The 19,258-nt window shown below is 41.1% G+C and overlaps 1 protein-coding gene across 1 annotated transcript in view; it reads right to left on the bottom strand.

The window, feature by feature from the left end:
- FBN1 (fibrillin 1) overlaps positions 1-19,258 on the bottom strand; it is a 277,248-nt gene that overhangs the window by 41,878 nt on the left and 216,112 nt on the right. The window contains exons 44-50 of the mRNA XM_012181624.4: positions 17,983-18,108; positions 14,358-14,480; positions 9,611-9,736; positions 7,565-7,681; positions 6,578-6,706; positions 5,884-6,003; positions 3,350-3,475 (exon numbers count right to left, since the gene is read on the bottom strand). Coding sequence (XP_012037014.1) covers positions 3,350-3,475; positions 5,884-6,003; positions 6,578-6,706; positions 7,565-7,681; positions 9,611-9,736; positions 14,358-14,480; positions 17,983-18,108 — 867 coding nt within the window. The remainder of the gene's footprint in view (positions 1-3,349; positions 3,476-5,883; positions 6,004-6,577; positions 6,707-7,564; positions 7,682-9,610; positions 9,737-14,357; positions 14,481-17,982; positions 18,109-19,258) is intronic.

Here is a 19,258-nt window from a genome sequence, read left to right as displayed (position 1 = left end):
AATTTTAGCTTATACATGACAGATTCTACTGGCTTTGGGTAATCTTTGAAACCGAAATTTATGCTTCTTTTTAGGTTATTTTGTGCTTTAAAACTAAAGAATGAAGCAGAAAATATCAGTATTTTGAGGTACATAAATTGTATCTCTAGTATACTTTGATTTTATTAAAATTTACTTATTTGTTACTATAAAGAATATATTTCTTTAACATCAGTTCTTTCTTGGCAACTCCAACATGGAGCATGGGACTGGGATCTAGGTCCTACAAAATTCTCCAATATTGCTTGATGCAGCTTTGGAAACTGACTTTTCCATTTCTTATAGAGCAAATTGGGTGCCTCTGAAAAGTGAGCTCATCCAAGAGCCTGGAGTGTGTTTGCCCTCAAATTTGACTTCCAAAGTTTTGCAAACTCCTCTGAGTTACACAGATGCTAAAATCTGCAGGTTTTAAGGAAATGTTTTCAGCTCCACTTTGCACAATACTCCTTTCTTTATGAATGACCAGGTCTGCTCTCTCCTGTCAATGTTTTCAAGTCCAGGTAGCAAATTATTAGAGTCATTTATGATTTCAGTTAAGACAATTTAACCATCTTAATGAGACAATGTGAGAATAACTAAGTTGCAAAAGATCACAGCAGGAAAATTTTCATGAATTAAAGTAAAAGTATCAGCCAACCATATTTACCAGGCTCCAATAAGTCAAATTCAGTTGGCTTTTGCAATGAACTTGTTCAACTCATCATGGCTACCAACTCTTCAGATAAACGATCTCTCTGGGGTCTACTGCATTTTCACATTTGTTATGGGTGGGGACCTAATAGTCACGTTTTCGCAAACTACTCTTCTGAAGGTGAAGAGCAATAAAAGCTGATCCTTGTCCTGCAACATCTCCTCTATTCAAATGTTGTCTCTGTTGAGAAGCTTCAAGATTTTACAAACTGTAGTTTTTTAAAGGACACCTTTTAATTGCTCTCTCTCTTTTTTTTTTTTTTTTCAGAAATCAAAATATTAGGTTTATTACTGCTGACACCCAGCATGGAACGTATGTCTCTGAATTGCAGGCACGTCTCATGGCTTCCTCACGTTCCTCCCAGAATTTGCTTTACTCAAGTCCATTGTCACATACAGCATTCTGTGTTTACTGGTCCTATTTTTATCATTTATGCCTATCACTATTTTAAGATATAATTTAACGACTACTCAAAAGAAATCTCAACAAGCATATCAAAACTCAGTTCTTTCCTCTGTCTTCCAGCTTGAAATGTATCTTTAAAACCTGGATACATGCATGTACTAGTATTGCTCTGTTATGTTCTCATTCTCGTTTCCTTTTATTACTGACCCTGTTCCATACCCCAGCCCACCTCCCCAGCACCACTGTATCACCTCACCCCAGAAAAAAATCTAGGTATGAAGTTTAGAGTGAGCCAAAGTGACACGTGCCTTCACTGAACTTCGTGGTAGGAGTGACTCACTGACCTCTGTGGCCTGCAGGGGCCAGAGGCTGTTCACCTGAGCCCTAGATCCCATTTGTTCCTTCAAAAACATTATCCATGGTTCTCTTCTATGGGATTTTCTAATTTTATGAGCACTAGAAGCTTGACTCCTAATTTGCCATCTTATAATAAAAACACAGCTCTTAATTCCCTGGCTCCAGCAAAATCTGTGTGCTGTGGGAGATTTACATTGGCTTTGTGGTCACTCTCTGGAACTGGTGTTTTAATCAAAGGTGCCATGCACTGGGAAAGAGTTTGTGTGCGCCCGCATCCTTTTAACGAGGGCTTGCTAGGATGCCTGTTTACCAGTCCATCTGTGAAGCACCCTTAATGACCTTTGAAATTTCATCAGAGCTACAAAAGTCACTTTCCCTGCTCGCATTCCTCAATCCTGGCTCTGCCTCTTGGAGCTGAGCTTGTGGCAGGGCTGCTCACAGCTGGGCTGAGTCTTCCTGCAGCGTTAGCTTGCTCAGTGACAGGCCAGTGCAAATTGAATTAATAGCCTCTGAATTTCCTCTGGCCTGCCACATCGGCAGATTCACACCTGGTTTCTCACTACTTTCCTTCCAAACTCCGGCCAAGCCAAAGGCACACAAAAACAAAGGAGCAAGAGCTAGAATTTATCTGGCTGGTCTGCACCAAACAGACTGATTATCTGCTTGCATCAAGCACTGCCCCACCCACAACCCAGAAATCCACATGGGGCTCGGATAGCTACCTGCAAGATCAAACCAACAGAGAATTCTCAATGGTCCCCCTTCACATCCCTAAATATCACATGACAAGATGACCAGTTGAAAAGTAAAAGGTTGATCAATTTGAATAACAATCATAAGAGTCTGTGAAAGACTCAGAAATGAACAAAGCTTTGTCATGTATTCAATAAGACTGTTTGGGTAGGTATTCTTATTTGTTTAATAAGAAAATTGAGCTTCCAAAAGATTAAATGACTTGCCCTAGGCTATAAATGACAAGGCTGAGATCCCTAAAGCCCAATTTTTGGAATCTTAAATAACATCCATTGCCTTTTACTTGGTAATACGGAAGTTAAAAAAAAAAAAAAACTAAGAAAAAATCCTGAACAATAAAACAAACAAAAACCCCACTGGAATGGGGTAGGGGTTGTGGGGGAGATATGTGTGTTTCCATGTGGTTTTTTTTTTTTTTGGTCCTGAATTCATTAAACTGGTGTGTATAAGTAGACAGACATATACAATTGCCTTCTTTAGTAAAGTCTAAGTAGTTTTCTGAGACATAATAAACTCTGTCATGCGTAAGTTCAGGCTCCCCTTTTGACTTTTTCTGAAGTTCACAAGTGTTATTCCTGAAAACAGACTATGGGCCAGCAAGAATCCTGGTCAGCTCACATTTATTTTTCTGTTTTCTTAGAAAACTTCTGATGTAAGAGATGGGCACTATATCCTGGGAGCACATGAGTTAATCTGCATTTTCTGTCTGAAAGTCTAGGTTTTGGCCCACATTTACACAGGTTACCTCTTCTGAGGCAGAGAACTTGTAACTGAACTTCCCCTAGGCTTTTCCGTGTTCAGGGGCTCATGGCTGATCCCCTGCTGACTGACCTGTCAGCATCTGTGTTCTCAGGGGGAGAGGCAGGTTTAAAGTGCCAGGACAGTTGTTGTACAAGCAACCATAACATGATGGATGAGTTTTTAACCTCAAAAGTAAAAATGAACTTTCTGACATATGGTAATCATTAGACCTCTGGGTGAATGAAAACACTCCATCTTCTCTTTTACAGAGAATCAAAGCTTTGCCATGTTTAAAAAAAATAAAACCACAACAAATAAACACAGAGTAATGAAAGTGTAAAGCCAAAAGTCAAAAGCACTTACCTTGGCACCTTCTTCCAGTGGAGGACAAGGAGAACCCATCTGGACACAGACATTTGAAGCTGCCTTCAGTGTTACTGCACGTGCCCAAGGCACAGATTTCTGGCTCTTCAACACATTCATCAATATCTAAAAAAAAGTACACATGTCAAACAAAGTCAAAACACAGTGGAGACACTGTCAGATACTAAAAGCACAATGTAGAAGTACAAAGCCTAACTGAGTTTCAAAAATTCTTCCAATAATGAAAATTTTTCCTGTATCATAATGCTGGAGTGGACTTTAGGCTGTGATGACTTTTAAAAAACTAGTTTTGCTGGTTCTTATTATAAAAATGGTCTCTGCAAGTGCCTTCTTTGGGATGAAGTGAGAAACATTTTTTACCCAGATTGAGTTTATTAGATAATTAGAAAAGTTGCAGTAATTTTGCACTACCCTCAACTGGGAAGGAGCAAGAAACTCTAGAGTCTGACTTCACTAAAAAGTAAGCAGATGCTCTGAAATTTTAATTATTTTAACAATGAGTTACTCAGTAAGAGATCTAGGCCTTTGAACCAAATTTGTTCCTCTCTACCCATCCACAGTGTTTTCCCCAGTATCTTATGCGATCAACCTAAAACTGTGACTTTTACAAGGACACTAATACTTGTGAAAATAATCCTAATGCAATACAAACTAAAGACATCACAGGAAATGAGGCTCCTGTCTCTCATTTGCAGTTTAATTTTTCCGAAGACACAAAGATATCTTCCATGTAAAGACTATAGTTTTTGTTTTATCATCTAGATAATATGAATTTGACACACATAATTGTGGCATGTTTCCTCGAGCATATTAGTATACCTTATCTACTGTAAAGGGGTAATTAAGGATGGTCTGCATCCTGAATGGCTTGAGTATGTCTTAGTTTGCCTGGGAGAGTCCTAGTTTATGCATGTTGGACCTACACTCACTATTCATGAGTGCAGGTCAAAATTGTCTTCATTTGGTGAGCCAAGTATATGATGACCCTACTTATGGAAAAAATATGACCACTCTTTCCAAGAGGCTTACCCATCTTTTCCCCTGACTTTCAGCAGGAATTTGTAGTGAAAAAGAGGTAAGTCTTGAGTCTCAGCCACGCTATTTTAATGGAAATATTTTTTTCCAACAAAAGAGATTATCTCTTAGATCTTGGGACTCTTTATCTTCAGGTTTGTACAAGTTCTACCCACACCAAAATGTATTTGTATTACACAGCTTTATTCCCATGAGGTCCAAGTAAAGGGAAGTTATGAAATTAACTTTCTTATCTTGACTTAGTTTTGTAAATACCACACAACAGATACTCTAGAAATGTGCAATGCAAAGTGATTATCTTTCTGTACAATGTAAAACCAGCCTCCTCCTCATTTCATGTTATATCACATTTATAACTGCATCATGCTTCCTGTGGTTTATTAACTAACAAATCTGAACAAATGTGAGCTAACAAAGCTGATGATGACGAATTAATCCATCCCTACACTCCCTCCACCCCCACATCCAATCTTTTCTTAAAAGTCAACTTTTGTAAAAATGCTCAGATGCTTCCCTTTTTTCTTGTTTTTTTTTTTTTGCTGTTATGGTTCTCTTATGGTAGAAATCAAACCGTAGGTGCCAGCTTCATAAGGGTAGGGACAAAGATTTAGAATGAACACATCTATTGACTATTCTGAAAATCATTTTTTCTATATATTTTCATTCTGTTCATTTAGGAGTAACTTTGCATTAATCATGGAGGGAATAATGCTGACCTCTAATAGAAGTAAAATGACACAGTAATTTGTATTTAGGTCTAATTTTGATGTTTTCACTTAGAATATTATCCCTTGACTGAGATTTAAATTAGATATATAATAAACATTTTTCATTGATGATATTAAAAGTGGACAATTCTTACTCATTAGGGACTAGACACAGACTTGTTTAAAGGTGGGAGCATGGACTAGGTGACTTCTTAAGAGTCCTTTTCATTCTATTTATTTATGAATTTCTGACAATTAATGGCTTTCATTTAATGCAATGATACATGTATTGAGGAATGCAGTACTATAAAATTTGCTGAGAATTTATTTGTAGTTACATCTTTCTACCACTCTACAAGTAGAAACAAAAATGACAAATTACATAGCCACATCCATCCAACCTTGAATGTGATCACTTAAAGATTTTAACTGGAATCAGGAAGCTATTTTTAGTTGCAACCCACTGGCACTTAAAAACAGGTAATTCAGGAGTTTTTATAAGCTGCATAAAAACACATTGGAAAAGGGTCAGGGTCATGCAACCACCCAAGTACACAGAGCAAAACAGCTTCATCAGAGATTAGCCTGAGAACTAGATGTTCTTGTCTCACCATCTAATTATGAGCCCATAAGTCACACCCTACCCTTGGATTTGTCTGATAAAGTATTGCAAAATGAAGACATCATTACACCATCTCAAAAATTTTGACTCTGATATTGTCAATGAGGTAGCCAATACTGCTCATTTCCAACTACTGATTGCCCTCTTACCCTCACACTTGTCATTCTGGAGACTGTATCCAGGTGGACAGATACATCTGTAGGACCCATCCAAGTTTTGACAGGTGCCTGGGGCGCATTTTCTGGGATCTAGGAGACATTCATTGATATCTGCAAAGAAAAGGGGAAAAGAAGAAAGAGTTTCCCACTGGCATGATTTTTCATCAAGCAATTAAAATCCAAAGACACTGGAATCAAATCTAATACATAAATCTAAAGCCCCAAAACTCCACCATGAATAAAAATTAACACCTCAATAAAAATCAGCTTTATCAGCTTTTGGAAGTGTGCAAAGTAACAGCCATACTTTATTTGATCTACAGAAAATTAAATATTTCCAGAAAAGTACAGCATTTAAAAAGTGAATGGCTATGAAGATTTTTGAGGGCACCTAGCAGCTTATAGAAGAGTGTACTACAAAGCTATGTGGAAGAAAACAAGAAAGGGAATTACAATTTTTATAGGATAATTCCACTGTCACACTGAATGTTGTAACATTGTAATTGTTTTCTGTAAGTATAGAAACTTAAAAGGTAAAGGGGAAGAGTGCTACATATACCATATACACCTACAGGCAGGATTATTCTATTCTGATCTTTTCCCTCTAGGCTTCTAAAGGAAGAATTGTGATACAGATTGTGTGATTCCTGGCATGGTCTCAGGGTCTTTCTGAAGCAGCACTCACCCACACAGGTTCTCCCATCTGGAGCCACCTCATAGCCTTCATTGCACTGGCACTGGAAGGACCCCACTGTATTGATACATTGGCCATTTCTGCAAAGGTTCCCATTTCCAGTTGCACATTCATCAACATCTGCCAAGAAAAACATCCTTTGATATATTCCAAAGAAAAATGTCATAATCCCATCAATGACAAAAACCTTTAAAGGGAAAAATGCTTATTCTGAATTTCAGTGGCTTTGCTGGCTCAGACAAACTTAAGAAATTCCTTTCTGGTTAGTTTATAACAACAAACCTAGCTTTATTTACCTAAATAAATAAAGTTTTATATCAAAACTTTAAAGGTGAAATAATTCTACTAATTTGATAATTTATGTTAGGATTTTATCTGAGTTTCACTTTGATCATACTTTAGGTTTCATTTTTAAAGGTTAAAACTGAATTACTAATACACAATACAGCTGAGAGTATTATTAACAATTCTTGTAATCAGAAGTATATAAAAGTGGCCTCTTGCACAATACAGAATTTGGTTCCTCACCCTTGCTTGTGAATACTATAGCGTATTTTATAGGAAGAATTTTATAGCTTCAATAATTTACTTCTTTGAAGAGAGGCTACAGTGAAACACCCAGACAAGTAGGTCCACACTGCTCCCGAATTTTGTAATTTCTTTACAAGGGATCGTTTTCATATGTTTTAAAACATTGAATTTACTTTGAAATGAATTTAATTAATTTGTAGCATAGCAGACATAAAAATTATAGTTGCTAATGAGTATTTTAATAAAAGTCATAGATGTCCTCACTGTATTTGACACTTAATTAGCACATTACTGATTGTTAGTTAATTAGCATATAACTCTTAACCAACTGTCCCAACTAAATTGGTTTATATTAAAAATGATAGCCGGCATGCTGGAGACGATGCTAATTACAAAGACACACATGAAATTGCCTTCCTCTGGTAGCTGGCTGTTTTGCAGACATACCTATGCAGTCATTGTTGTGGGAAAGGATGAAACCGTGATTGCAGCGGCAGTTGAAGGAACCAATCGTGTTGCGGCAAGTACCATTCCCACAGGCGTCTCTTTCACACTCATTTATGTCTAGCAGGAACAAAGGGAAAACATGATTGTGAACAGAAGAAGGGGGAATATGGTCACCTGGGGTTAAAAGGCATGTTAGAGTTCACAGAGTGGTGTGCATCGGCTGAGAACTTCTAGATTTGATGTCAGCGTGAGCTCCCACAGTGGCAGCTCCCTGTGAGAAACTAGCAAAAGGCGAAGTTCTAAGCCTTGGGAGAAAATCCTCTCCTTGGTTGGCATGTGAAAGGAGGCAAGCTAAGGACATGAGAACTGGATAAGAACTATTTTATTCTATTTACTTCTAGAATTCTCCACCCTTGCCACTTTTCTCAAATATTTTCACTTGGAAATGGAAACTTCTGTGCGCATCTGGGTCTTGATTCGCTGCCACCTCTGGCAAACTTCAGCCTTTAAGATTCTCACTCCAGTTTACCAAAAAGCAGTGAGTCACCTGATATTACCCCAAAATCAGCAACAAAATAAATTAGCTTTCTCACTCACCTGGAAGACGTCTGTTTCTGTTTCCCAGTCTGCCCCTAAAAACCCACGACCACTCCCAGGAAATGGTGACTTATCTCTCTTCTAAATTATCTCAATGTGATGGCACTCAATTTGGCTCTTCTCTAGCAGTATGAGTTGTCTTTTGGTTGGTCTACAACTTTTCACTTTGACTATCCAGTAAAGCTATTTTGGCGTCTTATGATGTCTTTGCATCTTGTGACAGCAGTTATCATCTTTCTAGCAGGTGTATATTTTACTAAGGAGGACATAAGAAATTAAAATGAAAACCATTGATATTCCCAGTTTGCGATATCGACAGGCAGAATGTGGAGGGCCAGGGATGGGGAAGGAGTGGAAGGTAACACCTCAGGTTAGTAAAATGTGATGTTTAGAGTTAGAATTTCCTTTGCCTTCAAACTTTGGATGTAAAGATGAATTATCTGTGATCTTAAATCAGGATGCTATAGCTAAGCAGAATGTGACTCCAACGTGTGTGTCTGAAGACTATATCCAAATGAGTCACCCTTCCAGCAATCAAGAACTTCTGCCTTGATTCATTGTTAGCCAAGTGAAGTTCTTTGGTTGGGCAGGTTCTCTGGTGGGGATTACAGATAACTCAGATGGGAGAGGGAGAATGAAAGTTGGACAGGGCTTCATGAATACACTGGGTTATCTCTCCAGTGATTAGTGGGACTGATTATAATCTTTAACTTAAAACTTGTTATCTGCTCTGAAGATGACAAAACTTTATGAGAATGTTCCCTAAAGGATGAATCTAATTACATCCAAAGGCAAGCACTTTAAACGTTATTGACTGTTCTTTTTCCTGATTCATGTTCATATAGTCCCCAAAAGACTTAATGGATGTTGCTTTAAAATAGAAAAAGAAAGGAGGGAAGGAGAGAAATTGATTGATTACATATTTGAAGTTTAGTCTAAATCAACATTCCGATTCAGTACTAAAACTAAGGAAAAGATTTAAAATCTTGAGCTCTTTTCCCCTAGGAAAATGATCTGAAAATTTGCCTTTAAGGACCTGCTATATCCTTATATATATGTAACAGTTATATATATACACAGACACTTCTCAAAAAATGCTCATACTCAACCACTCAAAAGCTGCACTCTGTTCCAATAAGGCAAATTCACATAAATATTATAAAGGAACAGTAGACTATTACCATTAATAAAAGTATTTTTTGTCTTAATATCTTTCTCAATTTATCCCTTTGTCAAAAGTTTCTCTGAACTGACAGCCAAATGAATATCAAGAAAGAGGTTTATGATGTTCAGATTCCCAAAAATTAAATATCAAAGGATATTAATGCTACGTACCTGCTTCTGTATTTTATAAATAACAAAACAATTAGTGTTAGCTTTTTTATATATTCAGATACACATTAATTTTTCAATAGGATATGAAAAATGAAATGATAGCCACATACTCACCCAAACACATGGTTTGATCAGCGTTTGTTTTAAAACCAGTGTGGCAAAGGCAATAAAAGCTTCCAACTGTGTCAATACACTGTCCATGGCTGCATATATTGGGGATTTCTTGACATTCATTGCGATCTGTAAATAAAAAGCATCTTAAGTGGAAACTTGGAAGGCTAAATCAAATCATTTTTTCTTTTTCAAATCAGATAACTTACTTCTAGGTATTGGCCTCAAGATTAATCCTAGTTCTAAACTAAGCCAGTAAAACTGCTGCTGACATTATATTCAATATTTATTTTTGACTCAAAATTGGTTAAAACTTACTCTCATTTACTAGGCACATTCAGAGCATATTAACAATACACAAGCAATGAAAACCAGGGGCAGTATCCAAAAAATCTTCTGAAAGATGAGAAAACAGATATAGAACAGAGACTAGACATGCAAGCTGGGAGATAATCCATTTGATTATCTGCCTACACAGTATCCTAGACTATGGAATTAATTGAAGTATTTTGTCTAGTCAAGATTTGGTGTCTCAAATCACGGAAGTGTCATGGCTTCCTCTGGAAATTTAAACAAATCCCATTGCTAAGCTAGGTTTTCATGATGGGCAGCCTACATGGTCCCTTGCTCCAGTTTCACCCCATTATTTTGTCTTACTCCTATAACCTTTTGTTCCATCTTAACCAAGCCTTCCTGTCTACATAGGACTCCTTTCAGCACCTGACAATCCTAATGATGTTTCTTTCTTTCTTTTAAAAATCCATATTCTTTCAAAAGGAAGCCCTCTCATCTTGCTTCTGCCACTCGCTGGGCTCTAAGTTACATTTAGTATCAAGTTAATACTTCTTGCTCTCCTGAAATCTAAGTATCTCAGGGGCCAAACTTGTTGCATGAATTCACAAATGACATAATTGCATACCTACTCACATCTCTATAATGTTTTAAAGCTCTCAAGATTTCATGTTTAGGGAAAATGTAACTCGAGGAGCACTGATTTTCCTATTGTCACAAAAGAAAGCAAAAGGCAGAATGCTGCCGTGGGTGCAGATGCTGGAGAGCAGCTTGGTACCCAGCTCTCAGCTGAATAATTCAAGCTTGCCATTTGCCCACCCTGGCTACTGAGAAGACAAAAACAGGGAATGGGTACCTTTTGCTGCCCAGGACACTTGTGCCCACGCCAGGACAGAATATACTTCCTCCATTTCATGTGCTCAGGCTGCCATTTATACAACTACTTCGTTCCAAGTACACAAAACATCTAGAGTCGATGAATCACCATGTCCTTTAGAAATCTCAGGTCGGGGGTGGGTGTATCATGAAAAGGGGAAACTAGGGTAGAGCATCTTAGGAGATACAGCTAGTCTGCAGAAATGCTAGTGAACAGATGATGTGTGTGTTAAGTTGCTTCAGTCGTGTCCAGTCCTTCAGTCTTTACAATCCTATGGACTGTAGCCCACCAGTCTCCTCTGTCCATGGAATTCTCCAGGCAAGAATACTGGAGTGGGTAACCGTTTCCTTCTCCAAGGGATCTTCCTGACCCAGGGATCAAGCCCAGGTCTCCTGCATTATAGGCAGAGTCTTAACCATCTGAGCTTCCAGAGAAGCCCGAGAACAGATGACAATTATTCACATTTGGATAAAAATGAATTTCAAATGAGTAAACTGCTCCCTGGGATAGGCAGAGGACACTGATTTCCACTACCAAGCTCAGTGAAGAGAGTTGATTTTGAGGAATGGTGTCTTGGGGGCTTATTATAGTCAGCCTAGACCATGGGCACCCTCAGGTAATACTGAGTCTGGGCAAATGCAAGGATCAGGTCTGTCTCATTTCTGGGGCCCACAGGGAATGGAGAGCATTAAGAATCTTACTAGAAAGGGATCCTCAATTAGGAATTTTCTTTCCTACACTGCCTATTTCATGATGATTTTTTTTTTTAATGAATCATGGATTACTTTGCAGTTCTGTTGGCGAAATAGAAAGTTACAATTGTAGAGAACTTGATTATGAAGTTCACTTTGTCTTGAGGTTTCTACAAGCATCAGGATTTAAATTCCCAGAAGAGTATGTCTGAGGTTGAGATAGGAGATTTAAACAGAGTATTGGGGGAAAACACCCACACAGTCAGCAGAGAGAGAGAAAACCATAAGGAAATAGCTGGGAAGAGTATGTTTTTAGTTGGACAAGGCATTTCAGGAGTGGCTGCCTGTGCTCCAACTACTCAGCTCCTGAGGTCAGACTAGCATCCTTGGCTCAGAAACATGGGTATTACGGCCAGCTGGTGAAATGATGTACTTACAAGTTCAAATAAAAATCTTACTATGATAAGGAAATTTTAGTTCCTTTCATCTTAAACACAGGAAGAAAGCAATATTTTACAATACATCTGAAAAATGCCATGTACAGGATAGTACTTAAAGACATTTTAAGAGATTTTATAAGTAAGATGTGGGCCCTCCTTAGAGGTCCAGTGGTTAAGACTCTGTGTTTCCACTGCAGAGGCCAGGGGTTTGATCCCTGGTTGGGGAACAGATTCCACATGTCACATGGTGTGGTCAAAAAGATTAAAAAGTGATAATTATAAAAAATAAAAGTAGGACTAAATGAAGACATTTCCAGAGTGAAGTCTTCAGCCCTAGAGGCTGAACAACTGCAAAACTCAAACTCAAGTACATTCCCTTTCTTGTAAGAATTTCATTGAATCAGGGGAACAAAACTTGGGCTACAAACAGCACTCCCTCATGGTGCTTACTGCTGATTAACGCTGGATGAGCTTTACCCAGCGTATTTATGTTAGTACTCTCCAAAAATTTTGACAGGACGCAAGCCCCAGCCAGGCCCTGGTTGGATATCTCGTCTTGATGTTTACAATAGTTCTTCCCACATCTCGCCTAACGTGAAATGGTGTGAAACTACACATTCCATATTACCAGCAATTCCTTATTTTGATTGGAATTATTTCACCCAGTTCCAAATAAATATAAATTAAGAGCAAAATGCAGGGAAGTGGTATGAATGCCAAATTTCATGAGGGTATTGTGACTCCTATCAGAGACATCCTCACTTTTCCTGTCCTGTTTTTGTTGTTGTTGTTGTTGTTAATACATGGATTACAAGTGCTCTGTTGACAAAAAGCTAAACACTTGCACATGTTCCTTTAAAGCCAGAAAACAAGTCTTGATTCTCAAAGTGAGTTTTTGTTCTGGTATTACACCCTCTTCCCACCCAAGTCTCATAAAACAATGCAAAATGCCCTACGGAGAGCAGTGTGCTTCCTGCCACTTAATCACTGGTGCGCAAGGAAATCCAAGGAAAATCTGACCATGTTCCTTGGTGTTGTTTCATTCACAAATGCATAAACTATCCAGGAAACTCCTTGTGAAATGGACTAGAGGCAAAACAACAGATTCTTCCTGACCTCCTTGTTAAATATATAATGGTTTATAATTACTGAAAAACTCACATAAAAGTCATTCTGAGGTGTTACTTTGCTGCTGGGTTGAAACACCAGTGTTTTCATTTTGCTACCACTGGCTACAAAATACCATCAGATGTTTAATAACTTTTGCTGTTGTTGTTTAGTCGATAAGTTGTGTCCCATTCCTTGTGACCCCAGAATTGTAGCCCACCAGGGTCCTCTGTCCATGGGATTCCCCAGGCAAGAATGCTGGAGTGAGTTGCCATTTCCTCCTCCAGGGGATCTTCCTGACACTCAGGGATCAAACCCATATCTCCTGCCCTGGCAGGTGGGTTCTTTACTGCTGAGCCACCAGGGATAATTTCACTGTCAAAGTAAGTTGGTGACATACTTACTCATCCTTCTCATTTCTACCACGTCCCTGACAAAGGTGAATACCGAAAAAATTTAACCTCTAATAGTCTCTCATTTTGCTGTAGGTGACATTGCAAATAAAAGGCTGTTACAGTTTGCTGCCCTCAGTTCTATAAGATGCTAAGGAAAAAACATAATACTGTTGGTTCTTTTTGCTTGGTTTGTGAAGGTTAACCCAGCCCAGCTCAGGAGAGCTTTGCTGTCTAGAGTTGGTATATGTGGCTAGGATGGTGAAAACCTCACCCACTCAAGGGGGAGTAGGTAAAAGGAAAAAAAAGTATTTGGTCCTAAATACCAGGTAGGGAGGGCTTCCCTGGTAGCTCAGTTGGTAAGGAATCTGCCTGCAATGCAGGAGACCCTGGTTCAATTCCTGGGTCGGGAAGTTCCCGTGGAGAAGGGATAGGCTACCCACCTCAGTGTTCTTGGGCTTCCCTGGTGGCTCAGATGGTAAAGAATCTGCCTGCAATGCAGGAGACCTGGGTTCAACGTGTGGGTTGGGAAGATCCCCTGGAGGAGGGCAGGGCATGTCAACCCAGTCCATTATTCTTGCCTGGAGAATCCCCATGGACAGAGGAATCTAGTGGGCTACAGTCCATGGGGTGGCAAAGAGTTGAACATGACTGAGTGACTAACCATAGCACATAGCACCAGTTAGGGAGTGTGTGTGTGTGTGTGTGTATATGTCTGTGTGCATTTGTGGGAGTGGGTATTTCCAGCAGGGCAGCAGGGAGGGAAATTTGGAAAAATCACCTCTCTAAAGAGGAAAAAAGCCAAGTGTTAAAGCATTTCAACAATTTTCCTGTTTCCCAGTTTAGTTACTAGAACACAGAAGTCTGAATCTTACCATCCCAAAGAAATGCAGGGATCTGCAGCTAGTTGGGGCTGGCCCGTTGGGTAGGTGCCTGCAGGTGGGGACTTACCATTGCACTGCCCCGTGGAGGTGAATCGGTAGCCAGGCTTGCAATCACAGCGGTAGCTGCCTGCAGTGTTGATGCACTCCGCGTTTCGCTGGCACACTGGGCCGTTCTGACACTCGTCAATGTCTATGAGCAGGAGAGAACTGAATTACAAGGAGAGCAGAATCCAGTGTCAACAGGCAGGAGGCAAGAACAAAATCTGACTTTACTTTGGATCTGTTTTGTGAAACTTTGCTTTCTTTGCTCTTGTTACTATAATCAGTCCATAGCTACAAGCAGACACAGTGGTCTGCCTCGGGGAATCCTGCCCTTCTGCCTGAACGTTAAACTAAAGTGCCTTTGTTCAGTGCACAGAGAAATACCCTGATCCTGCCCACCTGCAGGAAAAAAGAAATTGACACATCCTCTCCCCAGTGCTGGCCAAACCAGGAGGTATTTTGCAAGATGGTATGGCCTTTTTACTTTATTTCCTCACCTCCTCCCTCCCCTCTGTTCTATAAAAGAAACTGGCATCCAGACCCTGATGAGATAGTACTCTAAACTCTAGTCTGCCATCTTCTCTGATGCCAGGCTTTCCAAACAAAGTTGCTATTTCTTGCCTCAACACCTCATCTCCTGATTATTGGCCTATTGTGTGGCAAGCAGGTTGAGCTTGGACTTGGTAACAAAGGCAAATGAAGGCTCTCACACAACACGGATTTATATTTTCTTATTTTGATTGGTTCTATTGAACGAACATTGGAAGATGGAAAGCTTTTCTAATTTACCTGCTTTACAAATATTTATCATAAATGCAACTACTGGATTTATTACCATCTACAGGTTCTAATTATGTTAATCTTTAGAAAAAGTTGTGAATCTCAGCCTCAAGGGAAGATTTGATAAGGGTATAGACTAATATCCTAGGAAGTCTTATATTTGCTCAAAGTGCAGGAGGTTTGGGAAATCAGTCAGGTTGCTTTTGTTGTAGGGCCTGCAGAGCAGAGCATCTCAAACTTTGATGTTCCTTTAAATCGCTTAAGATTTTATTGAAAGACAGATTCCGACTCAGCGTGTCAGGGGAGTGGCTTGAGAGTCTATGCGTCCAATAAGCTCCCAAGTGATGTTGGTCCACTGGTCCACAGACAGTGCTTTGAGCTGCAGAGCTGCAGAAGTTCCTGCTTAAATTCCTGCCACATGGCAGTCAAATCTAGGAAACTTAACATAAAGATTACACATAAAACCACTGAAAATAACCAAATGCTCACTATCAAAGAGCAAATAAAGTGGCTATTGTGTGCTCCAGAGCTTTGCCTATGCTCAGGGAGTTGCTTGCCTATCTTTTAAAAATGTTACCAGCCATCTAATTCAGTTTAGCTTTAGGGCACCGCAGAATATACTTCACAGTCCAGGCGATACCAATGGGGCAAAAACGCATATTGTCTTCCCCTGCTCCTATGAAGCATTCTGCTGCTGCTGCTGCTGCTGCTGCTGCGTCGCTTTAATCGTGTCCGACTCTGTGCGACCCCAGAGATGGCAGCCCACCAGGTTCCCTCGTCCCTGGGATTCTCCAGGCAAGAACACTGGAGTGGGTTTCCATTTCCTTCTCCAAGCTTTCTAATTCAGTCTAAATCCAGTATAGGGAGCAGCCAGTAACACAGGTCAAAGTCAGCTCTCAGCACCAGTGCTGGGGTTTCATGCGGAAGTTGGCTCAGCCAAAGTTCCCACTAGGGGGCGGCAAATATGCCAATCTAGGCCTCCGAGGTGTGTGCTCCATGGTGGGAAAACCTCAGGACTGTGGGCAGTCAGTGGTCCTATCTGTCTAATATGGGGTGTGTGTCTCATACAGGAGCAGAGTATGCCCACCATAGGTTACTATGGGCCCAGGATCCAGCACCACCTTACCCACCAGGCCTGCCCTACTTTTCATAAAGAGTGTACAGAAACACAGAGGGTAGCTTCTGTAGCTGGAAAAGCCAAACGGTGTCATAGACAAGCGTTTCCCTGATGCCTCAGATGCCTAACATCTGATCCTATGCATGCTGGGGGAGAGCAGACACAAAGATCCTCCCTGACTCACTTCTGGAACCCATTCCAACTGCAGTCTGGCTGAGGCGTGTGCTAAATCAACCTTCCTTTTCTGAGTCTGAGAGCTAGGAGTGTGCTGGGAAGCAGCTGACCCTGGATTAAACGTTCACCCTGAAGATGGATATCCTATGAAACGGAAACCAAAAGCTGGAGCACTTTGTAATCTCTGTATCAGCCGACCGCTACCCTGACAGTGAGCCACCTTCCATGGGCACAGCTGTAGGTTTTCAATCTCAAGGGTGTAACAAGGTCTAGGTTGACATGGTGGTCATGGGTGGCTGTGCCTCTGGCTTCTGGTCAAGGGCTGCAGCTTCAGCAGAGATACGTATCAAAGAGGCACTTGGGTAGAGTAACCAGCTCTGAATGGAAGAGAAGAGGAGATGCCACAGAAGCGGACAGGCATCCTTAGGCATGCATGACAGGTGGGAGACAGTGGCGATGAGCAGGCAGCTACCCCTAGCACCATAGGTCATTTGCTATGGGCACTCTTCTCTTTTTCCACATCCTGCCTCCTCCCTACACCTGATCCTTGACGGCCTTCAGAAGCCCAGGGTCTGAACCAAAGCCCCCAGATGACTGTCTCTTTAGGAAGGCTAGGAATAGCTGTCACCCCATTTCCAGTCCCCCACACAGCAGGCAGAATAAGGGATGCTTGCCAGCTTGGCCACAGGAACAGAAAGCCTGGTGAGGAGAGTTTAACAAGCCTGTGCTTGGGGTTATAGCTTTACTCGTGGTCTCTAAGTTGTCCCTAGTTTAGGAGAAAAAGATTTTTTAACATTAAAATGTTGACCTATGTGGTGTAATACATGCTCTAAGGAGCAATAAGCCTTTCTAACATGAACAAGAACTCTGTTAGAGGCTCTGAGTTTAAGTATGAAATAAGAAAATTACTCTAGCTGTCCTAGGGCCCATGGTATATTTAATAACCAGCAACGTCCCTTTTACTAAAATGTAAAAGAACACTATCTTCCCCAGATGTCGGAAAAATATGAAGTGCGGTGAGGAATGCGCAGAATCACAGTACATACACATGGCGAGGGGAGGTAATTTGAAAATGAAAAAAGTACCATTTGCACGCATGCCAACATTCTTCGTATAAAATCGAATTTGCTGTTCTTGCCATTTGGAATTCTCTCATGCATTTGAAATATTTGCATTAACCGTGTTTTCACTGGGGAGGAGCAAAGGCTCCGCTTGGAAGAGAACACTGATTTTGAGATTCAACTCAAGATCACTGCCCACCACTCGTGCTCACTTTCAAGCTGTGTAAAACAATAGCCATCCATTGGACACACCTAGGACCTCAAGGCTTTTTCATATCAGCTGGGAAATCTAATACACTCTGTGTTGAGGGAGGGGGCAGTGGAGAGGGCTGGGGAATGGACATCATGCTTTGCCCACTGGGAGTAGAGTTAGGGAATTTTTTTTTTTTTTTGGGCAGTGAAATGTCTGTTGATCCACAGGGTGCCCTTCACGATAGCTAGAGTTTGATGAATTTCTGAAATTCCAATGTTGTAAAATTGGCTCATTTCTGGATGTGATACAGAGCAACATCTCTTACCTTCACAAACCAACAACTTGTCATTATAGAAGAAGCCCACTGGACATTCACACCGGAAGCTGCCGACCATGTTGATACACACACCGTTTTCACAGACCCCTGGGATCTCCCGACACTCGTCGATATCTGGAAACAGAGCAGGCACATGTGAGTGATGGCCTGGCATGTGATCCCTGGGCAGGGTAAACTGGAATTGAAAGTTGGCTGCTTCTAACTAGTTCCGTGTAAGGTCTAAAGCCAAGGAAGAGACAGTGTGTGTGTGTGTGTGTGTGTGTGTGTGTGTGTGTGTGTGTGTGTGTGTGTGTGTGTGTGTGTGTGTGCAGGCGTGTATATTCATGTGCTGGGGTGGTGATGGAAGTGGGGGAAGTCAATGAAGAGCAAACTGAGATCACTAAGCCACTTGTCAGACACTCCTGTGTCTATCTCACTGATCATCTATCCTTCTGGTTTTGTTACAAAACATTAGCTCTGTCCAGGTAGGAGATTTTGCACCCACTGGGCCCTGTGCGCCAATGGAGCAGAATGAAAGCGACTGCCAAGAGTAAGTGGTCCCTCTACCCCAAGTGTATGGTGGTGGCTGGTGGGAATGGGAGCAGAGAGCTGCTGGAGAACAGAAGACGATCCCATGGTCAGAGCCAACTCTGATCTTCCAAATTTCAGCTCAACGCCTTGCTCCTCCTTTGCATGGCTTTGCTAAGGAAGTTAAGGAAGTAAGTCAGGTCTGAGGAGGTAAGCTGGGCCCAGGCTGACCATGTAGACAGAGCCAGAACTGAGGAAGGACAGTCACAATAGTGTGGCTTCCCCAGGCCCGGGGCCAGGGGAGCTGCTGCACCACGGTGCTACTGGCCCCTGGAATGCTGTGGGACATTTGATTAAGAACCAATACCTGGAAGTGGGGTTGATGAGGATTAAAGCAGGACCAAAGTAGAAGTGAGAGCACAGCCAGGACCCAGGCTGCTAAAGCAAGCTGGCGAGGGAGCTGTGTGGGCAAGCCAGGTCTCCTCACCAGCCTGCTGGGTCCACTCTCTGCCTGACCTGGCCTGAACTTTCAACCATTCAGTGTCCTCTAGGATAATAACAGTAACAGTGGCAGCAATGGTATGGTGCCTTACTTGTTATATACATGGTGCATTTCTCAAGCATTTAACCTGGATGTAGTTACCAAATCATCACAGCCACCCTGTGAGATGGTCTCTAGGCACTCTGACCATCCCCCCGATGCAAGTGATGGAACTGAGGACAGGTCGGAGGCTGGAACTCACCAAAGACCATACAA

The sequence above is a fragment of the Ovis aries genome, chromosome 7 (genome assembly GCF_016772045.2).
Source record: "Ovis aries strain OAR_USU_Benz2616 breed Rambouillet chromosome 7, ARS-UI_Ramb_v3.0, whole genome shotgun sequence".
Classification (NCBI taxonomy): domain Eukaryota; kingdom Metazoa; phylum Chordata; class Mammalia; order Artiodactyla; family Bovidae; genus Ovis; species Ovis aries.
This window is presented reverse-complemented; position numbering and strand designations above follow the sequence as displayed.